The sequence below is a fragment of the Zosterops lateralis genome (assembly GCF_965231275.1).
Source record: "Zosterops lateralis genome assembly, chromosome: 17".
In the NCBI taxonomy this organism is placed as follows: domain Eukaryota; kingdom Metazoa; phylum Chordata; class Aves; order Passeriformes; family Zosteropidae; genus Zosterops; species Zosterops lateralis.
In genome coordinates, this window is record NC_139777.1 from 4,447,893 (window position 1) to 4,469,913 (window position 22,021).

General features: G+C 55.3%; 1 protein-coding gene across 1 annotated transcript; it reads left to right on the forward strand.

Moving 5' to 3' along the window:
* Positions 1-641: 641 nt before the first annotated feature.
* Positions 642-21,772, forward strand: FAM222A (family with sequence similarity 222 member A). Its single transcript, XM_083873833.1, has 3 exons — positions 642-707; positions 8,330-8,448; positions 19,177-21,772. Exons 2-3 carry the CDS (start codon positions 8,367-8,369, stop codon positions 20,388-20,390), a joined length of 1,296 nt encoding a protein of 431 aa, XP_083729959.1. The 5' UTR covers positions 642-707; positions 8,330-8,366; the 3' UTR covers positions 20,391-21,772.
* The last annotated feature ends 249 nt before the right edge of the window (positions 21,773-22,021 follow it).

The following is a 22,021-nucleotide window of genomic DNA, read 5'->3' on the forward strand; positions in this document are numbered from 1 at the left end:
AGCGTCGGGAAAACTGGTGTGTTCATTAATCAGCTCTTAATGATGGGCTCTGCTGGTCGGTGGGGTATTTGCAGTCTGTGCTCACTCTCCAGGGCAGCAGCCCCAGCCCCTGCTGTGGTACCTGCTGGGGATGGGGCTGTGGCAGAGCTGGTTTGGGGCACCTGTAGGAGGAGCAGGGTGGCCCCGTGCTTCCCTCAGCCTGGGGACACTCCTGCTGCACAGCTGGCTCAGTGTGGGTGACATTCCCCCTCCTGATGCTGCCACCCCTCCGATGGGGTAGAGCCTGGAGATGAGGATGGAGCAGGAGGCTGCTGTCCCCTCCTTGTCCTTCCTGTCCCCTCCATGTCCTTCCTGTCCCCTTGTCAGAGTTTTACAGCCTGACAGGCAGTGATGTGGCTGCAGGGGACCCCTTGAGCTGATCCCAGCACACCCCAGCCCACCCTGGGGGGAGCTGGGCTGGGACATCCCTGCTTGTCCCCACCGGGAGCAGTGGGAGCCGCTCTCCGGGCTATTAACACCCCGCGATGATCATCAGCTCTCGTGTAATCATTAAGACTATTAGAAAGAAATGTTGGCTCGCAGCTCGTGTCAGACTTTCCGTTCTGCTTTGCAAACGCGCACAATTAATGCCAATCAGGCGGGGGAGGCAGGCAGCTCCTATCCCGGCTGCTCCCAATCCCGCCTGTCAGCTCTCACCATCCCGCCTGGTACATTTTCATACAATTGCTATAAACATCTGAAGGGAAACTCCGTGTTCTTCGGCAGCGCTGAGTATTGTTCTCTGTTCCTTTTAATTAATTACTCGGCATTCAGCGGTTCATCCGGCCTCCTCGGTGATCGGTGGGGAAAGTGGGGATTTGTAAAACAAATAGGGAAAAACTGGAGAGATGCCTTATTTTCCAATTCCGTGGCTGTGTTAGGTTGTGTAGGGCTGAATGAGAAAAAACTGTTTAATTTTTCTTTGTCTTTTTCTTCCTCCCCCTCCTGAGTTGCTTTCTCCCCACAAGGACACAGCCTGCTCCCTCTCCCCAGGGAACCCCAAAAGCAGGGTGAGCTTGGGAGAAGGGGGAAAAGAGCTGGAATTACTTGACCGGATGGTGGTATAATCCTTGTTACAAAAGTACACATCAATTATAAGAATTCCTACGGTAATCTTGGAAATCTATCTTTTCTGCTGAACCAGCTCATTAAAGAGCACCATTCATTTCCATCTCTCCGGGTGAGAAGGGTTTAAATCTCCAGAGCTTTGTGTTACCAAATAGACTGAGGGTGATGGACTCGCGTTAAATATTAAAAGGAAGAAGTTGATTTTTATTTTTTTTTCCCCTCCACCCTGGCAGCACAAAGTGGAAGGAGGGGAAGATGGGGGGTCCCCGCTGTGAGAAGCTCCCCCAGCTGTTGGTGGGCAATGCAGGGCTGCACTCAATAGGTGCCTTTGAGGACCACCCTCCTCTCCCTTGGCCTGGGGACCCCTCCAGCATTGGGGGAGGAAGGAGGGAGCGAGGGAGGTTTCCCCAGGCCACCCTGGCAAGCCCCTGAGCCTGCGCTGGAGCCTCGGCCGTGGCACAGGCAGGGCTTTTGTGTGCCGGCGGGGCAGTGGGCGGCTGCGGGGTGAGGGACGGGCACAGAGCCCCTTTGTGTGCAGCTGCGAGCAGAGCAGGATGTGGGATAAGGCCCAGCCATAGGGATGGAGAGCTGGTAGCCAGGGAGGATGAGAGGGTAGCCAGGGATGGGGACTGGGACTGAGGATGGAGAGTGTGGCCGGCTGGGGTCGAGGGCGGCGCGGGGCGATGTGTGCGCTGTGCCGAGGCTCTGTGCAAACATGTTAATTTGTTTTCTTTCTTGCCTCGCCTTTCAGGGTAATTGGTTGCATTTGAAGCCTTTGTGAAAGCCTTTGATTATAGTAATTTCAGCAGCGTGATCTACCCTGGATTCCTTCGTCAGATTCTTTCACAGCTCCGGCACTTGGGGCTGTAATTACGGAGTGGAGCGCGCCCGGCTGCCGAGTGTGGGGCAGCTGGACGGGGCACCACGGCCATGGGAGCACAGGGACTGTCACTGCAGAGGACAATCAAACCCCTGGGATGAGGCAAGAATGAGCCAGGAGCTGTGATGGGGAGCTTTGGTCTCTGCACTGCTGAGTTTGTTGGGTCTCAGTTGCAGGTGCAAATGCTGTGAATGCCCATGGTGTGGTTGCCCTGGGGTTGGCTCCTGGCTTGTTGGGGTCCAGAGTGTTTTTAATTGCTGCTCTATGGAGCGACTTGGCTTTTCTGCTGCCTGATCCCAGGTCTGTGCTGGGGTTGGGACTAAAACCCGTGAGCATCCCGAGCATCCATGATGGACAGCTCCCCCCACTCCCTGTTCCCCACCCGCGTGCAGGAGGAAGGAACGGGCACGACCGTGTCGGATCAGTGAGTTTTGCTTTGAGGAGCCGGTGCCACATCCAAGGGGACACGTCCCTACATGTCTGGCAGGACCTGGCAGATCCTGCCCTCCCGCTGCGCGCTGGCCCTGCCGGGACCTCGGTGCACGCAGCCAGGGCTGAGCCCTGCCAAAAACACCGACGGCACCCGAGCGGGGCCCTGACCTTTGCTAACGGGGCCTCTCCCCCCTGGCTCCTGGCATTTTGTTCCCAGTGCCACGTAATGACCTTCTCGGCAGCGCCGTGCCAGCGTCTGCCACTTCCAATTACCCACGGCTGCTCGGCGCCCGCCGCAGCACGCGGGGTGCCTCCCTCCCCGGCAGGATGGCAGTGGGGAGGGGGGAATTGCTGCACTGTGATCCCTCATCTTCCTGTCTCAGGGAGCCTCAGGAGCCCCCCAACAGCACCCAGGGCTCTGGGTTCCTGCCCCGGGGTGCTGGAGGCGCTTGGCTTTCCAGAATCATTATTAACCTGTTCGAGAGCTGTTCCCGCTCGCAGCGAAAATAGATCTTTAATCTCTGCCCAAAATAGCTCATTTGATGAGAGGCCTCCTTAAAGCTGACACATAAATTTAACCAGGCCGCCCGAGCCCTGCACGGAGGACGTCTGCAAATGCTCAATAGCACTCAAATAGTTGAGTTTTTTTAAATTCCATCCTTACGGGCACATCTGATATGGTATTTCTTCCATAGGGTCTTTGGAACTGCTCAGGAGGTGATTTGCCTTGCCCTGTCCCAGTTCTTTTGGCTCTTCTTGTGAGCAAAAGGTTATTTTGGGGTATTTTTTGATGTTGACTTTCTTGAACAGTCCAAGGGGTTTCTCCTTGGAGCTGCCATGAGGGCAGAAACTTCATCTCTGGGTGGAGTGGGAGAGATATGAGATGCTGCTGTAGGATGCCAGCAGTGAGGGTCCTGGTCCAGTGCCACTCTGTCTCTGGCACTGTGCCACAGCTGGTGGGCTCCGTGCCATCCTGGTGTCACAGCAGCCCATAAAAGTGGGAAATAGGGATGCTCAGGGTGTCACAGCTCTACTCAGTGCTGGGTCTGGGGCTTGCCCCAGCACCTTCCCAGCATCTCCACAGAGCATGGGCTGGGAGAAGCCACTTGGCTGCTCTGGGTCTCTCCCCCTGCCCCCCACAGTCCCCACATCCCAGCGAGACCCCGAGCAGCAAAATAATCACTTCCAGCATCATTATCCGTCGCAAACCCCAGCTTCCAATTTTAATCAGAGGAGCTGGTGTTGCTTTAAGATCTGCGGGTTTTAAAGATCACAAGAGGGGTTAGAGAAAATTACCCTTGACTCTTACATGCTAATGTAATCTCTAACCAGATCTGCAGCACTGCAGCTAAAATTGCTTTTTAGATTAACATTTAATTATTAACAGGGCCCCCTGAAAGGCCCGGGGCTGGAGCACGCGGAGGGGAGCGGATTAGCCGGGCGGGATGAGGGAAGGTCGGGCAAGGGAAGGTCGTAGGGTGACCGGCGGTGACAAACTTTGGGTTTTATTTTACCTGATGTTCCCCGTGGTTCACAGTGGGGTGACCTTTCTGTGCTCAGCGCTTGTTAGGGCTGAGCTGTGGCATCCCTGCATCCTCTCCATCCTAAATCTGGACGGGAGATGCAGTGCCAGCCAAAGTCCTGCTTGTCCTGCAGCAGCAGCAGCCAAAGTCCTGCTTGCCCTGCAGTGGGGTGGGCATCCACTGTGTGCAGAGGGGAGTCCTTCCTCCTCTGGCACCTCCTTACCCTTGCCATAGGATGGGAAATCAGTGTCTGTGGGACCAGTGGTGGTGGCAGTAGTAGGGGGTGGTGAGAGGGAGTTCCAATGTCCCCGGGGCTGTGAGAAACGGGAGCTGCTCCCTGCTGGTGTGGTTGGATTCTCCTCCGTCCCTGGAGGGACAAGGGCGTTCCCAGTTGTACTTTGGGTGTACTCTGCACACCAGGGGCCAGTGAGGGCTTTTGCTTTGTTTCTCTGTTTGCTGCCAACCTTGACCTCATCCTGTGCTGTCTGTGTGTCTGTCTGGCACTGTCAGGAGTCTCCTGTGCCTCTCCCAGCCAGGGTGACCTGTCACCTCCTGTCCTTGTGCCAAACCCATTGCTGGCTTTTAATAGCCAGGGGGGACATGGCCATAGTGTGACTCAAACAGCTTTGCAGCATCTCTGGTCCTGCCCCCTTTTCCTCACCTAACCCCAAAAACTCCTTTTTTATGGGATTGCACCCCAATAACACCAGGGAAGGACCTGGACTTGTTCCACAAGCTTGGATGGTGACCAAGACCTTGTCCCTCACCGTCCCTGCCCTGCCACAGCTCAGCAGCTGCACAGACCCACTTCAGGCTGAGACTTTAAAAGTTCCTTTTTTCTTCTCTTCCCCCCTCCCGTCACATTTTCTTTTATCAAAATCCTCGCCTGCGAAAGCCTCTATCGACAGCTGCGCTGGCCTTATCTCGCCGGAGGGACCTTCGCAGGGCTCTCTGAGGAGATAAGCCCGACTTATCAGCCGCTGATGTCAGAGGAGGTGCCAAACCCTCCCATCACTGGGGCTTTAGACATAGAGGGTGGTGTTTTTTATTAAAGTCACAAAGACCTTGGGCTTATAAATAGTGCGATGTCGAGATGGATTAGCTGGGTGTGGGGCAGGATGGAGTGGTGAGAGAAGGGAAGGATGGAGTTGTGGCTCCCCTGTCCCTGGAAGTGTTCAAGGCCAGGTTGGACAGGGCTTGGAGCAACTTGGGATAGTGGAAGACATCCCTGTGCATGGCAAGAAGTGTAACAGAATGGGCTTTAATGTCCCTTCCAACCCAAAACATTCTGTGATTGATTGGGTGATGCCAGAGCTGTGGGATGTGGGGTTGGTACTTCAGGGGGATCTTGCTCCAGACGTCCCCAAGGGACCCCACTGTTGGTGGGACTCGCCTTGTGCACCAGTGCTGGATGATGATGGGTGCATGGGCACAACCTGGGCAGAGGCTGTGTGGACTTGGGGTGTTCCAGCAAAACTGCTGAGTGTTGCCTTTCCTGCCACGAAAGAGCCAGAGCAGCTTGAACTAAATCGGATCCTGCTGATTGGAATTAGTTCAAATGCAGATGGAGCTAACTAAGCCGGCGCTAAGCGTTGGACAGCCCAGCGCCCAATTCCCATCAGCTGATTCAGGGGCTTTTCGGAGCGGCATTAGCGAAATGCCACCGTGGCACAGATGCCCATTGTGCCAGGCGCCCACCCGCTCGCCCACGGCCCTTCTGGGGCTCCCTGCAGGGTGCTGGGCTGGACAGATGGACGCCGTTGTGGGGTTGTGGCACCGGAGCCTTCCCTATTCTGAGCGTGGCTCTGAAGGTGGGGTGAGGCTCAGCGTAGCTGTCGGAAAAATCATCTCAGCTGCGAGACGCCCGGGAGACGGGGGCAGCAGCAGGGTCTGAATTAATCGGTGGCTTTATTCAGTTTGGCGTGTGGCTCCCGCGCCTCTCCCGCCTGCTGCCGATGATGATCCGTGCCCAGGGTCGGGATGGCTCCAGGAGGGAGCTGGGCTGTGTCTGGCAGGGCGCAGGGAGCAGTGGTGGGGACAACCCAGCCTGGGGGTGTCCCCAGGGATCTGCTGGGCTCCTGTGACAGGCTGCATCCACACCCTCCCTGTGCCAGCACATGGATTCGGTGATTCCCTGGGGTGCTTCCTCCTTGCTCTCATCCCCACATGCCCCAGGGACCACCAGGGATGTGATCCTCATCCAGCAGTGGCACGAGCCGCCCACGCCGCCCGTGTCCTGCAGGGACACGGGTCAGTGTCCCCGCGAGGAGCTGCCCCGGCGCAGGGAGCGGGTGACGTCCGGCACTAATCGGCCAGATGGTGACACCCGGCGGGACGCCAGCCCTGAGGTCACTGCGGAGCTCAGGCTCAGGTACGGTGAGAGCTGGTGCCATCATCCATCCCCTGCATGGCTCTGGGTGCCACGCACAGGGCCACCCATCAGGGACAGGGACAGGAATGGGGACAAGGTCAGGGTGGCATCTCCCATCATGGAAAATCCGGGCGCTGGGCACGTGCCGGGGGAGCCAAGGCGCCGGGAGTGGGGCTGCGTAATGAACCCCGAGTCCCAGCAGAGAGAGGAGAACTCCTGGCAGTCAAGTGCGCTCAGGCTCTGAATAAGAAGCACTTCATTCTCTTTTCAAACTGTATAATTTCTGCCTGATTGTAATGGCATATTTTAAAATTACCAGAAATCGAAGCCAGAAAATGGATACGGCTGCTTTTACTGCGAGCTGCGTTAACAAAGGATATGTAATGCATGAAATAAAAACACCTCCCTGCCCCCCTCCTTTTTTTTTTTAAGACAGTAATAGGAGAAAATTGGTTTTGAAACTGAATAAAAGTCCCTTTCAGAGGAAATCATTTCTTTCAGGGTACCTTTGCTGAAAGTAAAATAGTGAATAATGAAAGGTGGTTACATGATTGTCTTTCATTTAGAGAGCGCGAGGACAGATGGAATCTGGGAGAAATGCACGATTGGAATAATTGCATGGTAACAAGGCGCTTGTTGTGAAATTAGTATCTTAAGAAAGTAGTGAAAAAGGCTTTTACTCATGAATACTTCATTATTAGGAGAAAACAGCACAATTTGGGTTCTCCAGACACCTGCTCGGTATTAGATGACTTCCTCCCCTCCTCCTCCTCCTCCTACTCCTCCTCCTCCTCCTCTTCCTCACACCTTTAGCCGACGAGTCTCTCCTTGTCCCTGGTTTGCTGGGGGAGTTGGGGTGAGACCCTGAGCCTGATGAGCCCAGCTAAGGCATGGGCACCCTGCATGGATCGCATCCTGGGGATTATCCCAGAGCCTTGCACCCCCTGCCTGGTGGAGGGCACAGAGCAGGAGCAAGCAGCACAGGTCCCGATGTCTGCGCCCGTGGTGGCTGTGAAGGTGTTTTGAAGGGTGACATTTAAACCAGCAGAGCTTGGAGAGCCCTGGGCACAGCTCAAGGAATATCCATCCATGCTTTGTTTCCTGGTGCTGGTGGTCACAAGGGGATCACAGCCTCTGCCAGTGCCTGCCTGAGGCCACCGCATCACTCCCCTGCACGCTGGTGCCAGCACTGGGAGATGCAGGAAACATCCCAGATGGCTGCAGGAGGACACAATTCCCACAAAGGAGAAGATGGAGTGACGTACCCAGCAGTGACACCCATCCACGATGTCCAGTTGTGACCCCCAGCCACCCATAAACGTTCAGACAGAGAGCTACAACATGGTGTTGGGCACCAAACACTGGTGGATGGGCACCATGCCCGCTGTTCAGCTGCTCCTGCCTACATCTCCCTGCCCTCTCCGAGTGGGAATATCACTCCCTGTGCCAGCTGGAGCAGTGGGAGGGTGTCAGCAGCAACTGGTTATAACTCAGAGGCCCGGCAGCGGCTGGGGGAAGGATGTACAATGAGCAGCACCGTGGTGACGACGACTTTGGCCTGACCCCTCCAGCTTTTGTCGAGCAGATTTCGATGCCAGCTGTGAGCTGGCGACAGAATCCCAGGACCCCGAGTGTGATGTTAACACTGCCTTTCCCCAGCCTTGGCCGGGGTCACTCCGTGCCGGGAGGCACCGGCTGGCGCGCCAGCAGAGCGGTCTGGCGCTGCCGGGACACCACAGCTCTGCCACATTCCCGGTGGGAAGGACAGAGGAAAGCTCTGCGGGAAGCGCAGATCACCTGCTGAGACCTTCATATTTATTTTATATACATCCCTATTCATTTCAGGCTTTCAGAGCTGGTTGTTTATCTCCAGAGGAGCAAAGGCACTGAGTGCCGGGGAGCTCCTGCCGGGTGGGCGCGGGAGTGGTGGCACAGGGTGGTGGCAGGGGGTGGTGGCAGGGGGTGGTGGCAGGGGGTGGCAGGTCACTGTCTCACCGTGTGTCTTCTCTCTTGCAGGGTGTGGGGCGGCAGCGCCCGCAGGGAAGCCCGGACCATGCTGGCCTGTCTGCAGAGGACCCAGAACCCCCCAGCCCAGCACCTCCCCTGCCCCAACAAGGCGCTGGAGCCACGCAAGTGTAAGTGCCCTGGGGGCGGGCGCCCGCTTTGATGCTGTTTCCCTTATTGAAAAAGACATTTATTTAACTGATAATTAAAAAGAGCAGGAGAAGTGGGGAGGAGAGGGGGAGGAAGGAGCCAAGATAAGCAAATTAAATTGGGTTCTGTGGTTGATAAGTCCAACTTCAGCAAATGTTGCAGAGCTGCTTGGGAAGCGTGGTGGCGGCAGAGGATGGTGCAGTCGGCCCCCCAAACCTCCCCGGCCCTTCCCCCCCTAATTACTTTCCCCATTTTGCCGCAGCTCGCCTTCCCCAGGAGCTGGCCTTTCAGATAAGCTGTAAACTAGTTACATTAAAATGGGATCCAAAAGGTCACTCCGGCAAAGCACCTGTCTCTCCCAGCCTTTGTCTCTCAATCCAAACCGTGATTAAATGTATATTTAATGAGCCTGCTTTAGGCAGGCGTGTTTGACCTCCCCGGCTGGGAAAGGCGCATTAAGATTCTCAAGTGATGAATGTGTGTTTTAAAGAGGGGAGTGGATATTTTTCTGCTGGTCTCAGTTGGATTTTTAAACATTGCCGGCTGAAGACAAATCAGCTGCTAAAGCTCTGCTTGTTAGGCTGTGACAGCCCCCGGGTGTTTGTTTAATGAGCTGGATTTTCCCGTAGACATTTTTTTTTCCCTCTACCTGGGCACCCTGAGCAGCCAGGAGAGCTGGGCATGGGGTTTGGGCAAGCTGGGCATGGATTTTGGATGATGCTCAGCCTCCCTGGGGACCCCAATCATCACTTCAGCATTGCACTGCCAGCCAGGAGGGTTATTTATCTTTGGGAAGTTATTTTATCTCTAGAAGTTCTTTTATCCCTGAAACTTATCTGTGGAAATGTTCATGGCCAGGTTGGACAGGGCTTGGAGCAGAAGGTGTGTCTGCCCATGGGAGGGAGGTGAAGTCTTTAAGGTCATTTCCAATACAAACCATTCTGGATTCCATGATTTTTTGTGTGCAGCTCCCCAGTGGCCAGCACAGGGAATAGGACACCCAGGCCAGAGGTGGGATTTGGGCACCCAGGTGTCACAGTGCAGCTTGGACTGCACTGGAGCATGCAGTGCCTCCCAGGTCTCCTCCTTGTTGGTGTCTGGAAGGATAAAGGATGCTGCTTTGGTAAAATTATTTGTTATCCATCACACCTGAGCATTGTGGCTGCACAGGGCTGGTGAGAGGTGCTGAATCCTGGGGCACCTCACTGCCATGGAATAATGAGCTCAGCTGTGCCCACAGGGTCTGAGCCCCATGGGCAGGATGAGCCTGACAGGGTTTTCTGGAGACTGGAGGTGTTTGGCACCAAGGATCTCTGTGTGAGCTCATTGTGATCCTGAGGTCAGGATACACCTGCTGGTCCCCACAGCATTCCCTGGATGCAGTTCTGAGCTAAGGACCACCTCGGCTCATGGAACAAAGCTCAGATGCACCTTTGTGCTGGGCGGGGGTTGGTGTTTTCTAGCATTTCCCACCCTGCCGTGGGTGCTGAAATAAGGAGGTTTGGGCAGGAGACCTTATTTGGTGTGAGAGATGCTCCTGGATACAGCTGCCTGCATCCTAAGAGAGTCCCAGCCCCAGTGGTCCTGGAGTTGTGCCAGTGGGATGAGGGCAGAGGTTTGACCCCATCCCAGACCCACGAGACAGAGTTTCTGACTGGTCTCACCCCATCCCTCCAGCAGGACCATGCTTAGAGCCTTGTGTCCCCTGGGATGGGTGGCAGCAGCCAAGCTCCCTGCTGGACCCCCACGCTGTGCTCGCCACCAGCTGCCACCAGCCAGGTCACCTTAATCAAAGTTTAGCTGCCCGTACGTTTCCGCTCATTATGGGCAAACGCGGCACGACTCGCTCCTCTCTGCCTCCCGCCAGCGCAAATTAAATTGCAGGTGACATCCAGGGCCACGCATCTGGCTTGGAATACAATTTTCCCTTCCTTATTTATGGCACCTGTGGGAAGCACAGTGGAGGGGCCGGGGAGCCAGCACGGGGCCGAGCTCCCGCCGCCACCGGAACGCCCGCGCGGGGAATCGGCACGGAGAGCGCGCTCTTCAAACCAGGCACAATTTAGAAGTGCCTCTGATTACTTAATTTGCTCCTGAGTATCTCAGTAATTATCTTTATGGGTCTTATTTCTGTCCTCTGGCATTGTTTCTGTCGATATTAAATGAGTCTGGCTCTCGGCACATTGGCCGTCTGGCCCGGCACCACTGTGAAATCCTATTATCCTGCCCGCGCCGCTGATTAATTTTGGTATTAATTTCACGTAAAAGGTGAGCTGACTCATTTTCCTGCCCATGCAGGGAGCTGCTGGCGCCTTCACCCCCCTGGTTCTGCCCCTGGCCCTTCCTGCTGATTGTTGTCCCCCCATCTCTGTGCCCCCCACGTTGGTGTGGCTGCATCCCAGCGGGCCCGGAGCATCCACAAAACCTGTCCTGATAAAGTGGAGGTGACTTTGCTGCTGTTGCCAGTGGTATTCCCAAGGCTGTTCTGTAGGAACCAGCCTGGCATGCCTTGAGGAGGATGCAGGAAGGTGCCAGAGCCCTTCCAGCCCTGCCTGTGCCTCCTGCCTCCAGCAGAGGAGCAGGAGCCTGTGGAGAAGCAGCATCCTCAGGAAAATATCATGTCCAATTAACTCCAGCAGCCTGGTCCCTTTTGATTTTATCCTGGGCGCATTACAGGAATCCTGAGCTTTATTTAAATTATAAATCAAATAATGCCCCTCTCAGCTTGGCCAAACTCTTTGCTGCTCCTACTCTCAGCAGTCACAGAGCAGTGGATGTTATTTAATGAAATGTTACTTTCCATGTGCCCTCCTGCAGCCAGCCTGGGGCTGGGAGTGTGGCAGGGAGCAGGATGTGTGTCCCCCTAAAGGGGCTGGGGGCCATGGGGAGTTCACAGAGGTGAACTTCATGAGCATTTTTCATGGCCTACAAGAAAGATGGAGAAGAGATTATTTACAAGACTGTGGAATGACAGGATGAGTAGGAATGGCGTCACACGGCCAGAGGGCGGGGATGGATGGGATTTTGAGAAAAAATTCTTCTGTGTGAGGGAGGTGAGGCCTTGGCACAAATTGTCCAGAGAAGCTGTAGCTCTCCTGTCCCTGGTGATGTCCAAGGTCAGGTTGGACAGGGCTTGGAGCAACCTGAGATAGTGGAAGGTGTCCCTCCAGGGCCACCTGGCAGGGGGTGGCACTGGATGAGCTTTAAGGTCTTTCCCAACTCAAACCAGTCTGGGGATTCTTTCACCGTTCACATCCTCCATGCTGGGGGTCCCATGGGAGCTGTCACCTCAGCCCCACTGGGACAATGTGATAAATGGCTCTTTGGGGGTGGCACAAACCCTCTCAGGGTCGATCTCAATGTTAAAACACTAACGAGGGGATGGCCCTAATGAGAGGTATGGCCAGGGCTCCATGCCAGGGATTCAGCTCCAGGGTCACCCACAGCTCTCCCTGCACCTGTGGGGATTCTCATCAGTGATAAACCCATTAATTGCACATGGGATGAGGCCCCATTTAATGGCTTCTCGTTACCCAATTCTGCTTGTTCCAAGGGCATTTTCATTAGAGTGGCTGCAGCGAGGCTTTGCTTTCGTACACACCCATAAAATATCATTTTAATTTCATGAGGGGTTACACATGAGTGAAGTAAGATTAATTCTTTCATTTTCAGTTTCTGGAAGGGATTGGTTAATGATGGTTCTGTGTATTTATATACGTGCCATAAAAAGAAGTTCAATTAACTGCTGGGCCCAAAATGTGCTGTTGACTTGCACTTTCCCTGCCAGGAATTGCTGCAAAACCACTTTTCCATTGGTCATGTGTGGGGATGGAGGGTGAGGTGGGGCTGCTCAGTGCCCATCCAGGTCACAGCTCTGGATTTGGGGTGGGTTTGGCTGGTAATGGTGCAGTGCATGGGAAGGTTTGATTTGTGTCCAAATTTCCCAGGATTGGGATGGTCCATTGGCCACAAATCAGGCTCCTGGGCATTGGCAGACACCAGTATGGGGCACTCGGCTTTGGGGGTGCCCACCCTGCTCCCCTCAGCAGGTGCAGAACTCATGTCTTAAATTAATTCAAATATTAATTGGCTGTGGATGAGTGAGCACAGGGGCAACTGGGATGAGCTGCAGGGCCAACAGAAGTAGTGGGGTGCCCTCCTGGTCTTGGGATCCCTTGGAGGCTCTGTGGTGAAGTGACATCAGGGCTTCTGAAAGGTGGCACTGGGACAGCACTGGGGTGACATTGGGCTGGTGGTTGTGTTGGAGTGGCCTCAGGGTGCCTTTGGGGTGGCTTTAGGGCTCTCTTGGTTTCAGATGGGTGGCACTGGGGTGGCAGTTGGGGTGGCCTCTGGGCTGTGCTTGGGCAGTCTTGGGTGACACGTAAGTGACATTAGGGCAGTATTGCACTTGAATGTAGTGAGGGTGGCATTGGGACAGCATCAGGTTGGCTTTGGGGTGACACTGGGCTGACATTGGGACAGTATCAGGATGGCTTTGGGGTGGCACTGGAGTGTGATTGGGACAGCATCAGGATGGCTTTGGGACGGCATTGGGACAGCATCAGGTTGGCTTTGGGGTGGCACTGGGCTGACATTGGGACAGCATCAGGATGGCTTTGGGGTGGCACCGGGGCACGGTGGCGTGGTGGCCATGGTGACACGGTGGCCACGGTGGCCGGCATGGCACAGAGCACGGCGCCGGTGCCGCGCTAATACCTCGTGGAGGAGACAAATGGGAAGTGACACGTGTGTGTGTAGACGGGTATTTGTGGTGACGCTTTGACTGCAGATAATAAAGTGCTCGCCCCGAGGTGATCCAATTCAGCAGCCGCCTCGGCAGAGCTGGCGCGCGACGAGGGGGAGAAGAAAGGGGAGGAAGAAAGGCCCGTCTGAAATGACATGTCAGCCTAAAAAGGGAACGTGTTAACGGATGAATATCTGGGGACGGCGAGCCCGGCGCTTCCCTTTGTGCTTTGTCATGAATTTTGTTGTCTTTGCAGATTCCGGCGCTGCCGCCGCCGCGCGGGGTTTGCCACCTACGTTTTTATTCAGATGGATTTCTCCCACTATTATTGCTGTAGTTGGTTTAATTTAAGCCCCCGGAGCCCCACGGTGTGTTTGTCTCGGCTCCTGGCACCGGGGACGCTCCACACCAGGGCTGGGGGGTCCTGCAGTGGGGGGACTCAGAGATTTTGGGGACAGCACAAGGTGGTGATCACAGGTGGTGCTGTCCCTTCAGTCAGAGGGGCTGGGATCCCCATGGCATGTGAAGCAGCACGGTGGCCTCTGCCCCACCCATCCTGGGGACAGTGTCACCATAGAAACCGCTGCTGGCTCGGGGTGGGAGGACCGCGGGATGTGGCAGCCGCCCAACCCACCCGGAGCCAGGGGCACAGTTCTCCCCTGCCTGGCAGCACCCAAAAAACCACAGGTGACCCCCAAACACCCCCTCCATGCCCACCCATTGGTCACCCCGGTCTGGGCAGGGCAGCATTCCCCAGCCACCCTCCAGCTCCATCTGGGACCCCCTGGAATCTGCCCTGCCCTTGGATGGGGGTCACTGGCTCCGTGTGCCAGCTGTGCCAGGCTCTGTCCTCCAGGGCAGCCAGATCCTGCCAGGCAGCTTTGCTGCTTGGGGCACAGACCCAAAACTTGAAGGACTGTCTTGATTTGTTAAATGTAGCAGCTTTTGTTTGTTTTCTTCCAAGTGTTTTCCAAATATTGAGGTTTCTTCCAAGTGTTTTGCAAATATTTAGGGTTTAGCTCTTACAAAATCTGTTCCCAGTGTGGCAGGCAGAGAAAAAGGGGATTTTTGATGCTTTTTGAAGCTTTGAAGGCATTGGGATTGCCTTGCTGCAAGGGGAACAGGGATCCTGGTCCCAAAGCTGGGGACGAGCTCTCTGCTCTCACAGAATTTAATTCATTTGGAGGCTGCAGCACTATTATTTTTTAATAAGAGCCATTGGCACTGCTGCTCAGGTCCCCAGTGTGCTCCTGCCTCCACCCAGCATCGCTCCCCTTCCCACCCCTCCTGCCCCTGTGCCAATTAAAAATCCTGCCTAATTGCTGCCCTTCTGCCCTGCCGGCTCAGAGAGGCTGGGCAGGAACAAACCAGGAGCTCAGGGCTGTAAATGCCAGTGCTATTCTGGAAGAGGAGCAAGACAGGACAGGGATGGAGGGTGAGCAGGGAGGGTGAGGTCGAGTAGGGTGCTCAGGGCTCCAGGAAAATGCCCCTTCCCAGGGTGAATGTGGAATGTGAAGACAGATGCTTTCCTTGAGCTGCTTTTTGGGGCCGAGCCCTCTATTGCAGCTTTTTTTCCCCCCCCATCTGATTAAAGGGGTGAAAAGCGTTTTCCTTTGGGACCAGGGGAAGACGAGGCCCATCCCTGGTGCTGGGAAGCTTCCAGCCACACGTCGCCTTCGGCAGCTTTATAAAGATTCCCTGCCGAGATTACTTCTTTCATTTATTGCAAAATATTGTAGCGCCTTCGATGTGTAAAAATAAGGATTGTCCCATCTTATCTCGGAAGGAATGGGGGAGAGGGAGGGAGGGAGGGAGCAGCACGTTTCTCTCGTGCTGCTGTTAACCAGTGAAGTGCTGTGTCCTGCCACATTCCCACTTGGCTTCTCCCTGAAGAATCCTTGCTCAAGGCTGTGGTGCTGCTGGTGTTGATCCCCAAATTGTTCCTTGTGTGCACCCAAATATCCTGCTCCCCATCCCCTTCCAGAGCTGGGCAGCTGCCAGACAGTGCAGTCTCATGGGCTGGAAAATAAGGCACAAATTGCTGGTGCCTGTGCTTATCCTCCTCCAGGGAAGAGGGAACCCAGCCAGGGATGTTCCAGCACCAGCTTGGTGGCTGAGGGACACAGGGGCTGTGGGAGCAGAATGAAGCTTCCTTCTGTGTGCTGGGTGTCCATCCTGTCCTTCCTGGTCTGGAGCATCCTTCCCAGTATTGAGCATCCTTCCTAGTAGTGAGGGTGCATTCTGGCCTTCCTCATTCTAAACATTCTTCCTGATCCTGAACATCCTTCCCAATAGTCAGCATCCATTCTGTCCTTCCTGGTCCAGAGCATCCTTCCCAGTACTGAGCATCCTTCCCAGTTGTGAGAATCCACTCTGTCCTTCCTGATTCTAAACATTCTTCGTGACCCTGAACATCCCTCCCAGTACTGAGCATCCTTCCTGGTCCTGAGTGTCATTCCTCTCCTTCCTGGTCCTGGGCATCCTTCCTGGTGCCATTTTGATCCCACCACTGCTTTAACCAAGCAGACCCTGGTTACCCTTCCCCTTCCCTCCTTTCCTCCCATCTTCCTTTTTTTTCCTAGACCTTGTGGGCTGTGGCTGCAGCCAGGCATGGTGTGGGGGTCCCTGGGGACACCAGGGATCAGAGGAATGCAGGGGATACAAGGAATACTGCAAATGTGGGGGATTTGGGAGATGCAGGGAATGCTGGGTGTGAGTGGGATGTGGGGGATGTGGGTGATGCTGGCAGAAGGTGGGCACGTTTGAGGAGGCTTTTGGGAGGGGTTTCTCCCACCTCTCCCACCCTTCCTGCAGCCATCCCTGGTCCCTGTCAGACATTTTGCCTCATCCTGCTGCTCCGGGCACAGCAGGGCCAGAGCTCCCTGCTCCATAAACCGAGATTTATTCCGGACCGCGGCCCTGGCGGGGTCTGGGATTTACATCTGTGTCTGGGACTGGGTGTGGTGGCCAATTTGCTAAAGTAAAAAGTTGTTTAGCTGGAGGCATAATCTCATAAGCCCGTGCTGCCATTAGCCAGGGTCTCCTCTCTGCCTGGCTTTCCAATAATGCTCCAAGCAGAAGCTCAGAGTAATATAAAAAGCCATCGGATTATTACTGCGGGCGATGCATTTTCCATTTACAGTAATAAAATACCGAAGAAACAAAACAATTTAAAATTCCAATAAAATTCAAACCAAATCTTTGGCTGCTGAGCAGATTCAATTATTTAGCTGTTATTGAGTGCAGGCTGGAAAAAATAGAGCAGGTCAGGGAAGGAGAGGGGAGCTGGGGGTGGGGGATGCTGGACGCATCCCATGGGAATGCCAGGGATGGAAGGAGCCGGGAGGGGAGGAAACATCTGGGAGAAAGGGCTGGTGGGGGAAACTGGTCTCTGGCAGTGGCTGGGTTTAGGGATGGCAAGTGATGGGTTTAGGAATGGCAAGTGATGGGTTTAGGGATGGTGGTGACGGCTGTACCAGCAGCTGGGGGATTTGCCGTGTATTGGGATCCACTGTGTATCGGGATCTACCATGTATCAGGATCCGCCGTGTATCGGGATCCACCGTGTATTGGGATCCACCATGTATTGGGATCCACCGTGTATTGGGATCCACCGTGTATTGGGATCCACCGTGTATTGGGATCCGCTGCATTCCCAGCCCCACGGGGCGGCTCAGGAGGAGACGAACACGGAGGACAAACAATGAGCAACCGTGTCAGGACCCGCTGCTCCCGCCGGTGCCACGGTGGCTCGGGCGAGTTTGCATCTCGCAGCAATTAAAGGCCGGTGGAAAAGCAGTAATTACTGCGGAGAGCGGCGGCGCCGCAGCCGCCGGCGTGCCGGGAGCCGCCGGGGAAAGCGGCCGCTCTGTAATTTTCCCGCCGGGGGTGCGCTGCGTCACCCCGAGATGTGACAACACACCCAATTGGTGGCTTGTCACATCCAACCCAGCTGCAGCAAAGAGGCGACAAAGGCACACGCCGGGGATGGTGGGTGGGATGCCCTCCTGGGGCTGTCCCATGGCATGAGGCCACCCCTAAAGTGTCACCTGTAGCCCCAGTGCTTGGGGACAGGGTTTTGGTTGTCCTCAGTCAGGGAACTGCAGTGCCTGCAGGTGACACCACCTCCTTCCCCACCTCCTGCAACAGCCCCTCGGTTTTTTAATATTTTTCCTCAGAAAGGAGCATTTCTGCGGGATGGGCTCATTAGGGATTCTGCAAGTGTCACCAGCTAATTAGTGTCATGTTAATTGAGTATTCACCATGCTGCCACCTCCAAGGACAGTGGTGCTGGCATGAAGGGGAATGCAGATGTGCGTGCTGTGCCATTCCGTGCCGTGCCATGCCATGCTGTGCCATTCCATGCTGTGTGTCTGGGCAGAGGGGTCCCATTTGCAGCCGCCTGCACCCTCTGGCTTGGGGGGTGCTCATGCCCAGCAGAGCCCACCGTGCCCCCTCAGTGTGGCCTCACTGCCCTGCTGGCTCTGCAGGAGCACCAGAGCTTTCCAGAGGCAGAGGATCAGTGCCTGGGATGTCTTGGTGCCACACGTCCTCACGTGTCCTGCCAGAGGGAGCTGCTGGTGCTGTTCCTTCCTCCTGTGTTCCGGCAGCTCCATTAAATCCTCCTCAAAGGCACTGGTTTTAATTGGCTTAATACACTCGTTAATAACAATGTCTATTTAAAGACACCTGTAAAGAGCCCATAACATCAGCTTAATGGCAGCAATGGCTGTCGCAGGCTCTGCGTCCTGCCTGGGCAATTACTGCACTGATGGAGAGCACAGAGAGCACCCCTGGATGGAGAGCATGGAGAGCAGCCACAGCCTCACTGCTGTGTCCCCTCTCTGCTGCTGGGAGGGGGGGGTGATGTGGTCACAGATTCCAGTACATCCCTCCTGCTGAATCCTGGTTTTAGCCAATGGTGGTTCATCCGGGCATGTCACAGCCATGGAAATGTCACTGAGAGTGGGACTGGGACTGGTAATTCCTTCTTAGGGAATGTGGAATGTACCCAGAGGTGCAGCTCTTCCATGGTGACTTTGTCACCCAGGACGTGGTGACATCAGAGGTTGCTGATCCTGGACCAGAGTGCTCCAGGAACTGAGGGGCTGCACTGCCTGGGAAAGCTGGGCCTCCCCAAACCCCCCAGTTTTACCATCTCTCCCTTGCAAAACCTTCCTCTGGGCAGGCACCAGGTCTGGCATTCCCAGTGTGCCACAGACATCCCTTGACAGGGCTGGGAATTTTGGGAACCAACCATCATTCCCATGTGCCGACGTGTACGTGCATGTGCCTGCGTGTGAGTGTGTGTGGAGATTTTAAACACCTAATTTATTCCATCTATTAGATAGATTTTGTAGATTTAATCATTTTCACAGTTGGTGGCTCATTGGATACTCAAGATAAACTCCAAATGAAAGTATAATGGGAACGACAAATGAGTTTTCACACCAGAATGGCAGAAACTTGCTCAGGAAAGAGTTTGAAAGGAACAAAACTATATACATATATAATTTTTTTTTTTCTGCAGTGGCTTTTGCTGACTCCAGTAGGTTACCACAGTTAATTTCACCAGTTTTGTTCATCTGTAAAATTGCATAAAAGTGACATTTTTGTGCTCATTATAGGAACTGCTGATTTATGGCTGGTAAATGCAATGCTTTTCCATTTTTGGTGAGGTTCTCGTAGCAGCGCAAAGCACCCATGAAATTGCTTGTATAATGTAGTTTAAATCCAATCTCAGAGAAAGATTCCCCCGTTGGGTAAAGTGACATTTCCATTCTCCACACCGAGTTTATTTTAGGCCACTTACAAGTGGCTCCCGTCAGCGGGAGGGGACAGCTCGGTGCCATGACCTGGTTTCTGCCGGGAGCGGGTGGGATCCACCAGAGGGGAGGATGGTGCTGGGCTGCTCTGTCCCCTCATTCTGATGGCACTGGATTCACCCCAGGCTTTTCTCCCGCAGGCGAGACGGCCCCCATGCATTCCCCGCGCTACCCCAGCCCCGCCGAGCTGGACGCCTACGCACAGAAGGTGGCCAACAGCCCGCTGACCATCAAGATCTTTCCCACCAACATCAGGGTCCCCCAGCACAAGCACCTTAACCGGACGGTGAACGGCTATGACACCACGGGGCAGCGGTACAGCCCCTACCCCCTGCACGCCGGCGGCTACCAGGGGCTGCTGGCCATCGTCAAAGCCTCCGGCAAAAGCGTGGTGAAGAACTCGGAGGGGAAGCGGACTAAGCTCTCGCCCGCCCAGGTGGGCGTCGCTCCCTACCCCGCCTCAAGCACTTTAGCTCAAGGTCCCTCCTGCGCCGGGCAGCTGAGCTACCACGGCGGCCAGAAGCAGCTGGAGGGTCCCGTGCCCCCCAACGTGACGGTGGCGGCCTCGGTGCTGCCGCTGGCGGGCAGGAGCCTGGCCCTGCCACCCTCCAACCTGCCCTCCATCCAGAGCATCATCTACCAGATCAATCAGCAGTGCCAGGCGCAGGGTGCCCAGCCCGGCTGCCCGGCCGTCGTGGCCGCCCACCCCAGCCCGGCCAAGCACGGCGCCTTCGGCCCCGGCTACGGCGGCACCGTCCTGCCCGAGTGCCGCAAGGGCGCCGAGCTGGCGCTGGGCTCCAACCCGGCCGCCGCCCTGGGACCCAAGGCGGGCGTTTACCCCGAGGGGATGGACTACCTGGTGTGGCAGCAGAAGCAGCAGCAGCAGCACCTGCGAATGTACAGCGGGGGCAGCGGCGGCGGGGGGGCTCTCAGCAAGTCCCCCGAGACGTGCGCGGGCGCCTCGCGGCCCTACGGCCTGGGCGGCGCGGCCGACAGCAACAAGGTGAGCTCGTCCCCCTTGAACTGCATGCACGGCAACTTCGCGGTGGGGCAGTACTTCGCTCCCCCCTGGAACAGCATCCTGGTGACCCCCAACAGCGACTGTTACAACCCGCCGGAGCTGGGGGCCGGGCCCCGTGAGCTGGGGGTGCCCCCGGCCGAGGGGCTGCCCAGCAAGACCCTCTGCAATACCTCCATCCTCAGCAGCAGCCTCCAGTCCCTGGAGTATCTCATCAACGACATCCACCCGCCCTGCATCAAGGAGCAGATGCTGGGCAAGGGCTACGAGACCGTGTCTGTGCCAAGGCTCTTGGACCACCAGCACGCCCACATCCGCCTGCCCGTCTACAGATAAGGGACCGATGCTGCTCTTCCCAAACCCAGGGCGAGGACTTTGGCGCGAGCTGCCGGCACCGGACGGCGGCAGCGAGGGCGGGGGGACAGGGAGGGGGACGCGGGGTCCAAAGGGCTCCCGGGACACTGGCGTTGCACCGGGGTCCCCAGACTGGACACGCCCGCGACCAGCTGGAAGCCGAGGCCGAAGGACCGCTTGTCTATATAGCTCAGAAATCATTTTATCTCCACGAATGTGAACAGGGAATTGCTACGAGTTGCTGCTATCCAGGGGAGGGGAGGCTCTGCTGCGCTGGCGGTGCCCAGAACGGGGCAGAGCCCGGTGTCAGGGCCGGCCGGGAGGCTCCAGGGTGGGTCCCAGCCCAGTGTGTGGCTGGGAGGCTCCGTGGTGGCCAGTGCTGACCTGGCAGTTGTCCAGGAGGCTCCACAGTGGCCAGTCCTGGCACGGCAGTGGCTGGGAGGCTCCATGGTGGCCAGTGCCAGCCCAGTGGTGGCCAGTGCCAGCCCAGTGGTGGCCAGTCCCAGCCCGGCGTGCGGCCGGTGCGTGGCCGCAGGGAGCTGGCGCCTGACCTGTAGCTGAAGTCCGTAACTTGCACTGCTTTGATTAAAGCTAATAACTGGGGACAGTCTGGAGGCTATCTAAGAAAAACACTTGAAAACTTGAACAGTTTTTTTTTTTAAATTAATTTTTTTTTTTTTTTTAGTTGACTAGGCTGTACATCTACGTGTTGGCTGCTACAGAGTCTCCTCCCACCCCTCTTCCTCCTCATCCTCCTCCTCTTGCCCGGCCCTACAGTGGCCACGGCTCTTTTTCCCACTCAACCAGGAGGTTTGGGACCCCCTCAGCCCCTGTCTCCCGGGAACCCCCCAGCTCTCACACTTCCAGGCTCTTTTATTTCCCCCCTTACTGTCAGTTCTACCTTGGTTCTGGGTTGCGGTACCAGGGTGCTCACATACCTCCTTTTTTTTTTTCTCTCTTTTTTTTAAAAAAAACCCAAACAATTCCAAAATGCTCATTATGGTCCGTTACTCACTCTGTGTAATTCTGTGTTTAATAGATTTGTTCATTTACAAAAGGCTCCTCACCACGAAATACAAAGTGTTTTGATGTTTAAAGGTAAAAGAAGAATAGTATCCCAATGAAACCCAAGGTGATTGTGCTCGGAAAAGAGGTACTGTATCCCTGAAAGCCTGTTCAAGCACTAAGTGCATTTACAAATCTCTGAGAATGTTTTTTTTTTATACTAAAATTGACCATTATATTCTACTGTGAGAAGTGCTGGCTGCACTATATTGTTTTAAAAATGAGAAAACAAAATGAAAAAAAAAAAAAAAAGAAAAAAAAGAAAAAGAAAAAAAGAAAAAAAAAAAACCAACACAAAACCCGCAAACCGTGTGTCTGGATGGTGTTTTTCCCAAAGTAAAACCAGGATCTCGCTGGATGTGTGCTCTGGAGTCTCTTTGCTTTGCTGTGGCCTCCCCTGGGCTCCCCCAGAGCCAGGACACCCCCCCCCAACCTGCTCCAGGAGATTTTTAGGGCATGAAGGAGCACCCATAAATAACCTGTTAACGATGCTGAGCCATTAATCCGGCCAGCACCAGTCTCTGCCTCACACCCAAGGGGCAGCACAT